At 36.4% G+C, this 9,068-nt stretch overlaps 2 protein-coding genes across 2 annotated transcripts; one reads left to right on the forward strand and one right to left on the reverse strand.

The window, feature by feature from the left end:
- The first annotated feature begins 851 nt into the window (after nucleotides 1–851).
- LOC117624315 (peroxidase 42) lies at nucleotides 852–3,215 on the forward strand. The gene is made up of 4 exons (XM_034355482.1): nucleotides 852–1,446; nucleotides 1,548–1,736; nucleotides 2,131–2,296; nucleotides 2,425–3,215. Exons 1-4 carry the CDS (start codon nucleotides 1,225–1,227, stop codon nucleotides 2,835–2,837), a joined length of 990 nt encoding a protein of 329 aa, XP_034211373.1. The 5' UTR covers nucleotides 852–1,224; the 3' UTR covers nucleotides 2,838–3,215.
- Nucleotides 3,216–4,048: 833 nt separating this feature from the next.
- LOC117624138 lies at nucleotides 4,049–7,520 on the reverse strand. The gene is made up of 6 exons (XM_034355277.1): nucleotides 7,305–7,520; nucleotides 6,052–6,846; nucleotides 5,569–5,759; nucleotides 5,233–5,439; nucleotides 4,932–4,992; nucleotides 4,049–4,767 (listed from the first exon to the last, which is right to left on the reverse strand). Exons 1-6 carry the CDS (start codon nucleotides 7,518–7,520, stop codon nucleotides 4,165–4,167), a joined length of 2,073 nt encoding a protein of 690 aa, XP_034211168.1. The 3' UTR covers nucleotides 4,049–4,164.
- Between the last annotated feature and the right edge of the window lie 1,548 nt (nucleotides 7,521–9,068).

Consider the following 9,068-nt stretch of genomic DNA (forward strand, 5'->3'; position numbering starts at 1 on the left):
AACATAATTTAATATAAAACGACACCAAATAAAACCAAACTTAGTTTGTCCAAATCAACTCACCATTTAAATTTTCATATGCTTTATACAATATTTTTTGTTAATAAGATCTAAATTCAAAGGCTTTCTTTGAAAATAAGTAAAAATTGAGTGTCACTAAATTAAATAATTATTCTCAATTAATTGAATGGTTTTTTATTTTTTTTCCCGAGATAATGCTAGTTTTCTCTCGTTTTCTTTTATTTTCTTTTCTTTTTGTGGGCCGCCACGCGTCATCATAGTGTTTTGTCATAATGCCATTGCCTTTCTGCATTACATTCGGCTTCAAGAAATGCATATGGTATGTAATTTTTTGTTGATTGTGTTTCATTAAGCTTGCACATTAGTGGAAAACCTCAACACACGAGAGGTCAGTTCGGTGATTGATTTTGGTCAAGACCAACAATTACCTCACACTTAAAAAGTTAAATCATAGATATAATTTAATGATTATGTTGAAATCAATCTTCCATGGTCGTGTCTTCATTGTACTTTCATTTTTCACTGCCTTGGCACTGATTTCCTTTTTTCGGGTGCCTTCAATGATGCCATCTCCAATATCAGGTGTGAAAGTAGAGCAAGACACTTGTAGCTTAGGTTATTCGATTCTCTCTCTCTAATATCAGTTGTAGTAGAAGTCAAATTTATAAAATCAAGGATTCAATTCAATTACGAAGGTGGTGGGTACCGAAAATTGGAACAAGTTATGTGATGTGAGTCACCAAAATGTGACTACACAAAATTGGAAAAATAGGTATGTAACGTAAGCCATTTTACACAAATACTTGAAGATGAGGTCGAGATCAAGCAAACTGTGATCCATCTTTACAAAATATTAAATGGATTGTAACGGCTCACAATTCTGACATTTTCTTCTGTGAACTGTATATGCAATACAAACACGACACAAGTGAAACCAAGTGCCAGCTTCCAGCACAAAAATTAGCATATTAAAGTTTGAGCCTTTGCTTAGTAGTAAATGCTTGCAGTGAAAACAATACTGAAAAAGGTCAAAAGGGCATCTCAGATAACCCAAAATTGCAACAAGTATCTCTTATTTTAAATTTTTAATGCCATTTTTATCCATATTTCTTCTATTTAAGAAGTAGCCAAGACCACAGAGCAGAGCAAAGCAAGGCAAGGCAAGGAGCTTTTAGATTTAGTGAAAGCAGCAGAACAGAAACCATGAGTTCCAGAGCTCTCTTCTTCTTTGCTTTGCTAGCTTTCTCAGCAGTGTCTTGTTTTGCTGAGAATGAAGAGGACCCAGGTCTTGTTATGGACTTTTACAAGGACAGCTGTCCTCAGGCTGAAGATGTTATCAGAGAACAAGTCAAGCTTCTCTACAAGCGCCACAAGAACACTGCATTCTCTTGGCTCAGAAACATCTTCCACGACTGTGCTGTCCAGGTATATTTATATTTCTGATAAATATTTGCTGGTTTTCTGTTAGTTAATTATATAACCCTTTTCTTTTCTTTTCTTTTTTGGGTTTTGTGGGATTTTTACAGTCATGTGATGCTTCCCTGCTGCTGGATTCAACAAGGAGGTCCTTGTCTGAGAAGGAGATGGACAGGAGCTTTGGGATGAGAAACTTTAGGTACATTGAAGAAATTAAAGAAGCACTGGAGAGGGAGTGCCCTGGAGTTGTTTCTTGTTCAGATATTCTTGTTTTGTCTGCTAGGGAGGGTGTTGTTCGGGTACTTTCCTTCTTGACCTCTCCTTTTCTTTGACTTGACTCTCTTTCTTCTGTAAAACAGAGATCTCAAGTTGGTACAATTTGGTTTTGATCTTTATTTAGTAAAATTTTACAAGAACTCTAGTTTGATTATTCCCTTTTCAGCTAAAAGATAACGAGGATTTCCACAGATTTTTGTCCAACAAATACCACTAAAGCTGTTGTTACCTTTTTTTCTTGTGGTTTTTGGTACATTTTTCATATTCTGTTGGTCTGTAAAACAGGGATCTGAACTATTTGTACACGATTTTATCTATTTCTGGGACCGCAAGGCTGGTTCCTTTTAATTGTGGATTTGGTAGATTTGTCAAGTACAATTCTCTTAATTATTTTCAACTTTATTACTGTGTTCTCAGCTAGGAGGCCCAAACATCCCTCTCAAAACTGGAAGAAGAGATGGAAGGAGGAGCAGAGCAGAGATCCTTGAGCAATACCTTCCTGACCACAATGAGAGCATGTCCACTGTCCTTGAGAAGTTTGCTGACATGGGCATTGACACCCCTGGTCTGGTTGCCCTGCTAGGTATATATACACATCACCATCCATCCATCCATTCATACATACATACATAGTTTTAAAGTTCTTAAACATCATTAGCATGATTAGCATGCATGTTACTTCACTGATTATGGTCTAATTGTAATTAACAGGAGCTCACAGTGTTGGTAGAACACACTGTGTGAAGCTGGTGCACCGTTTATACCCAGAAGTTGACCCTCAGCTCAACCCTGACCATGTTGGTCACATGCTCAAGAAGTGCCCTGATGCAATCCCTGACCCCAAAGCGGTTCAATATGTGAGAAATGACCGCGGTACCCCCATGATATTTGACAACAACTACTACAGAAACATTTTGGACAACAAGGGTTTGATGATGGTGGATCACCAACTAGCCACAGACAAGAGGACAAAACCCTATGTCAAGAAAATGGCCAAGAGCCAAGACTACTTCTTTAAGGAGTTTTCAAAAGCCTTCACCATTCTCTCTGAGAACAACCCTCTTACAGGAACAAAGGGAGAGATCAGGCAGCAGTGCAATGTTGCCAACAAGATCCACGACTAGATCAAACCTTTTACTTCGTAAAAAAAAAGTCTTGATCCACTCTTTTTTTTCTTTGATTATGCAACTGAGAAAGAAAAAAAGTGCGTGAGAGACAAGCTGCATAATAAGACGGGCTTTCTAGATGCTGTTTTGTTTTTATGGCAGAGGTCATTGCTCTGTTTAAAAGGCATGTGGTGTCATGTTGGCCTAAAGCCTTTGATCATGCACTAGTTGTTGATGTAGGTTTTGTTTTGTTTTTTTCTTCTTTGGCGTTGGATGAGATGGGCATGGGGGATGTTGGGATGTGTGTATATATGTATGTATGGATGGTTTGAACTTTGAACATGTATGATGCATGGATTTCAATGATGATGGTTTTTGATGATTCATGCTTATAAATCAAGCATCTTTCATGATATCATGATGTTGTGGGGAAATACATTATAATCAGTCAAAAAAAATTAAAAAAGTAGCTCAAATTAAAATGGAAACAAAACACAAAAGATAGAAAGGATAAGATTCTCAATAACACGTAAGCAAATATATGATTAAGCAGATCAATGCACTAATTAATTAATTAATATCAGTTGGTGAGTAGGGTACTCAGATAGTAATGTGTGCATAGCTTGGAAGGATATGGTTATGAAAGATTTGCATAGACACAATAATTGACCAGAGGATGGATGGTTCCAAAAGCTTCACATTATTGAGATATTAAATAAGTAGAAAATGTCAAGATAGACAAAGAGAGACAGGAGGCATCAGATTCATATACCTTTAGCTATGTATTCTAGAGAGAGATTTGTTGACACATGTCATTAGCTATTGCTCATGTGGTTCTCTGAGTCTCTCAGATGCGAGACTTGGTTTTCTGAAGCATGGCTCATATCTTTATCCATCAATTTTACTGTGGAAATGCGCAATAAGAATTGCAGTTATTTTTGTACAATTGCACATTATCATGAATTATACTTTGTTATTCGTTGAAGAGATGGAGATGTATTTTATTATTATGTATTATGGGATTGTTTTGTCAAATTTAAAGTAAAATGATTGTGTTTAGCTATGTAAAACTCTGAAGGTGATATGTCAAGTGAAAGGTGCAACGTGGACAGGTCATTTGGTTTTCACAAGAAAAGGATTGCTTTCAACAGAAAAGTGTTGCAGATGCAAGAACAGCATTAGATTGAACAACAAAGAATTTGGAAATTACATACCCTCTGAGAAGTGGAGGACCAAAAATGCATCATTCTTTCATTTCTTAAGAATAAGATAACTCTCTCCAGTTCTGATAATTTACAAGGAAGACATATATGTATGATAATTGATCGGCTGTCATTGCACCTTGCTAATTCTTCTTTGGTTCAATACTGCTTGAACTGCAATCATAGTCACTATCAGCTTCCTCTGAGGCCACAACATTTTTCCCTACTGCTTCTACCATTTTGGGGATCAAAGGACTGCAAGAGGGATGGCTGTAATATGGCCGTGGATGGACAAAGTAATTTCCGGTAGAAGGGAAAGACGGGTAGCCATAACTAGATTGATAAGGTCCAGGAGAAAATGTGTTCGGGGGAGACCAAAATATCATAGGCACAAAAGGGTTTGCTTGTTGTGGGGGAAAAATATGATATGGGGTTTGGCTACAATAGGAGATATTATTATTAGTACCACCAGCATTGGGGATCAAAGTGTTTGAGATTGGTGGAGCATCTAATGATGTCTGAGACTGAGATGGCATGGACTGGAATGTTGTCATTGTGTGAGTTTGAATAGAGGTATGACCAACTAGTCCAAATTGAGCAGAAGGTGCAGAGGTTGAAAGGGTAGTCTGTGGGAATGAGGACCTCTGCATATAATGAGGCTTGCTATTTGAGTGAGTTTGTTTCTTCCCCTTTGTTTTTGTTGGACAAGTCTTACCGCACAACTTCTGAGAACCTGGACTAGCCTGCTGAAGGAGCACAAGATCATTAGCAAATTCAGAAAACTTTGTCTTCAGAAACTCAAAACTAGCTTATTCTTTTTGACACATGCATACTAAGTTTTAAAAGTTGTCAATCTTTAACATAAAAAGAGAAGTATTCAGATATATGAACTAGGAAGTTGTGATCTTACTGTATCACAAGGCGTGGGATGTGGAAGAAATAATTCCTCTCCTTCAGCATCATCATCGGTCCTGCAACCAAAAAAAAAAAAACTATGCTCTGTTAAAATTATATACTCTTCAGGAAAACCACACAAACAGCATTAGGATGCTTAGAATCCAAAAAAAATTATAGATACGAAACTATCCAAATAGGTTTTTCATTCTTTTTCTTAAAAGATAAAAAAAAAACCATAAAACTGACACTCATCTCTTATCTTGCATTCTGCTCCACAAATATCCATTTCCAAGTAGTATATTAGTTCTGCATACCTATAATATTTCTGAAGCAAATCTAAGTTCCGGTATTTGGTTTCCCTTTGAACCAGATCACCAGGAAAACCAGCCATGAAAAGAAGTGCGATGCCCAAGGCCTTGAAGAAGAAGCTTCCACTGCGAATATGAACTAGCATTGCCATTCGGCACATTAGTGGTCCAAAAGACTTTAGCTTGTTTCTTCCCATACGCTGCCTCACATATCTGAAACATATTAATGCACAGATAATTTAGTTAAGCTGCAAGTAGAAATCCTTAGATATTTATAGGACATGAACAAGGGACCTTGGCCTTGATCACTAGCACAAAACCAATTACTCAATACTAACTTACTCATTTTGGGGAAGATTTCTTGTCCTTCCACCATACTTAATGCACAGAAACAGCCATGATGGGCAGCTAGGATCCGATGGCCGCATAGCCTTCTCTTCTTCAAGTATTTGAACAGGACATAATGTTGGGTTCTGTTGATTTGGATATAATACCTTCCTCCGAACACCAGGATTCTCATATAGAACATGCTCCTGGTAATAAATAAATAAAATTTCTTTTTTGATGATGAACAAAGAATGATTAAGATCAAAAACTTGTATTTTGGGAGCAAAACTTGTCGTATGATAACCCGGCAACTGGATAGGGTTATCTCATAAGAGTTGAATCAGATCATTCATCTTAGCATTAAACACCTCAGTTGGTGATCACTTAAATGTCATAATGAAATGGCATCAAAAGAATTTTGTGTAATGACAACAGCAATTACAAGAACTAGAGCAAGCAGAGACCAACTTTGACAGCATAATACACTAATTTTCTTACCCCAGGATCTTTTGGAGACATGTATGGCTCTCCCTTCCTTAAAATGCTAAAATGATTGAAGTCTAACTCATATATATCTTCGCAACCATGCCTAATACCAAGAGATGCAAAAACTATGATCTTCCTTATGGTGTGGAATTGAGCATTTTTCTGTAACAGGGATTCTGAATCAATTATTCTCTTCACTTCTTTTGGGCAGAATGCCACCTTTAGAGGTTTTTTCTGTTGTGATGTGCTTGCAGATCCTGTATGAAGAAACTCCTTCTCCAAAGTAAGGATATTAGGTGGTACATTGTAACTTCCGAAATCATTCATTTCTTTCTTGTTTTGGTTTGTAAGTTCCATTTCATTACAATCTGGTCCTGTATCAGGTAGCTCATTTGTTTCTTGGTTCACATTTGAAAATACTGGCTCACCCACACCTGAGAAATCCTTTGTACATGGCACATCTGATCCCTTATCAACAACTTCATATTCCTTCTGTTTATGATCATTATTAATACAATCCTCTTCACGGAAATCATCATCAGTATCATCAGTATCATCAGAGTCTGCTGAGTCACCATCTTTAACTTTTTCTAAATGCAAAAACTGGGTTTCCTCCATGCTCATCCAGTTGACTAAACGGTCTTCTAGAATTGGATCTTGAAGGGCCAAGCATTGCTTATCATGCTTCTTCTGTGAAGCCATTTCAGCTGGGATAATATTTCTATCTTCAGTCCCTTTACTAGTGAGTTCTATCTTCTGTCTCTTGAACTTCTTGAAGCTTCTTTCCATTGCATTGGAACAACTTCCCTGAAACCAAAAGTTAAGAGGGTAGCATAAACATGTGAACTTTAGTGCAACAGTTACCCTTTGCAAATCAGCATTTGCTTTACTCAGTACTCATCCACAAAGATTGATGGAAAAAAAAAAAACCATGATCGTTGAAAAGAAAGAACAGAAAAGAATATTGATACGTGGATAAAACAACTAACATTTTTGACTCCTTATTTACTTCAACATGTTCAGATTATCCAAAATGTCAAAACAAATAGTGAAGACGTGAAAACCAAAGGAATGTGATCCCTGCTTGATAAAACTATGCCTCTCATTAAAAATTAAAAAAAAACATGATTAATGGGACCATAAAGTAAAATGCTTTAACTGAGCCTCTAATTGCTGTAAGTTTGTAATCAAAATTCAGAGAAAATAAAGCACCAGATACTAGTTGAAAAACTAAGAAACTACCAAACAAAAAATGGTGCTCCTACTTGTCCATCTGTTTGAGGAGGCTCCTTATCTCTTTGCTGTATTTGAGCTTCAAGAATTAGTATCCTCTCCATAAGCTCTGCATTCTTCTGTCTTTCTCTCTCTAATTCGGCTGAAATCTCAGCAATAACATTGACACTCTCTCCTCGCATTCCTTCCTCTATAACGCATAGTGCAGAAGCATTGACCAAGGGAGCACAAGACTGAAGCTCCACCATTAGGCGGCCAAACACCAATTTGAAAATCTTTAATCTTCAACACCAATTAAGAATCGCATGAAATCGTAGATACCCACCAAGGAATCCTATAAAAAGATGAAAATCATGAAAGAAAATTAACATATGGAAGCAAAACCCTGATACCCCATGAAGCAAAACTGCAAAATTGCTCAAGAACTAAACTTGAAGACAATCCCGTATCAAACAGAGCATATGCATAGTGGCAAAAATAAATATCAATGCATTAGATGAGTAGGCCTAGTTGAAATGGGAATGAAGTGAGTCAAAGTGTCAATCAAACAGAAGGAAGAAATCACCAACTTTTGTTAGTTTAGGATGATCAGAGCAAGTGTTGAAGTCCTGGAATGTAAGAAGAGAAACACCAAGAAGAAAGTGATATCTCTAACTCTCCATACAATGAGTGATTGTGATCGGAATATGAAGAGGCTTTTGTGCTTGGTTTTTGTTTCAGTTTTGTAAATTGGAAAAGGAAGAACCGCGAGGGGGCAGACATGCAATTGCACGTGCACTTCTCCCTTTCTCTCTCATTGGACTTCAGGGCTCCACATGAAATCTATTTTCCAAAAGCAGTTTCCTTTTCTTATCAGAGTTGATAACAATTCCAAAACATGATTGAAAAATACATTTTTGGAAATTGATTGAATCACATTCACAAAATTAAAAGCCAGCGTGAAGAAGAAGACTATCACTTTGGCCCTATTTGGTTCATGGAATGGATTTAAGAGAAAATTACTTTCCATGTTATTTTTCAAAAGATAGGAAATAGAATATTCATTTATCACGTTTGATAATGCCGGGAAAGTAATTAAGAGATATCATTTTATTTCCTTTCTCGTGTTTGTTTTGAGTACGAATGAAAAACAAAGTTTGTATAATTTTCTAATTATACCCATATTAAATCAAATAAAAAAGAATGCATTTAATGATATATTGTAATTCTAAATTGTTAATATGGACAAAATTGTTATGAAAAATGTGCATTTAATGTTGATTCATTTTCCCAAACCAACCTTCCCAAGAGGAGGGAAAACAAAACTCAAGTTGGGAGGAGGACTTCACTTTCCTTCCTACTTTCTCATGTCTCGGGCAACCATTTCTCATACCTGAACTTACCAAACATGGGAAAGCAATTAATTTCTCATCCTAGATCTCCTTTCTCATGAACCAAATGGGGCCTTTGAGTAATGTTGGTCATAAATGTTGAAACTGCTACTGAAAACACTGTAATTCATTTGTTTTTTTATATTAGGAACACTAAAACTTAGAACCCAACAAGGCATCTGACCTATTTAACTTTTTTTTCTCTTTTTAAAAAAGAGCTTTGAGTCTCACAATTTGGTGACAACAACTCACAGTTATGATTAAATATCTAACAACATTGTCTTCTTATGGAAGTGGTGAAGCTGGTACCTCATATTTCAGCAATGCAAGATTAGAGCATCCTATGCACTTTCTCTATATTTTATGTGAATAAAACAATGCTTAGTTTGCTCATCAAGTAAAGACATATAATAACTTACCCCTTTA

The sequence above is a fragment of the Prunus dulcis genome, chromosome 4, assembly GCF_902201215.1.
Source record: "Prunus dulcis chromosome 4, ALMONDv2, whole genome shotgun sequence".
In the NCBI taxonomy this organism is placed as follows: Eukaryota; Viridiplantae; Streptophyta; class Magnoliopsida; order Rosales; family Rosaceae; genus Prunus; species Prunus dulcis.

Excerpts from the sequence above, each read along its gene's own strand:
- LOC117624315 (XM_034355482.1), top strand. The coding sequence starts at position 1,225 with ATGAGTTCCAGAGCTCTCTTCTTCTTTGCTTTGCTAGCTTTCTCAGCA. Across the intron at positions 1,447-1,547 it reads TCCACGACTGTGCTGTCCAG|TCATGTGATGCTTCCCTGCT; the intron begins GTATATTTATAT and ends GGATTTTTACAG. Across the intron at positions 2,297-2,424 it reads TGGTCTGGTTGCCCTGCTAG|GAGCTCACAGTGTTGGTAGA; the intron begins GTATATATACAC and ends TGTAATTAACAG.
- LOC117624138 (XM_034355277.1), bottom strand. The coding sequence starts at position 7,520 with ATGGTGGAGCTTCAGTCTTGTGCTCCCTTGGTCAATGCTTCTGCACTA. Across the intron at positions 6,847-7,304 it reads CTCCTCAAACAGATGGACAA|GGAAGTTGTTCCAATGCAAT; the intron begins GTAGGAGCACCA and ends TTTTGGTTTCAG. Across the intron at positions 4,993-5,232 it reads TTGCTTCAGAAATATTATAG|GACCGATGATGATGCTGAAG; the intron begins GTATGCAGAACT and ends TTTTGGTTGCAG.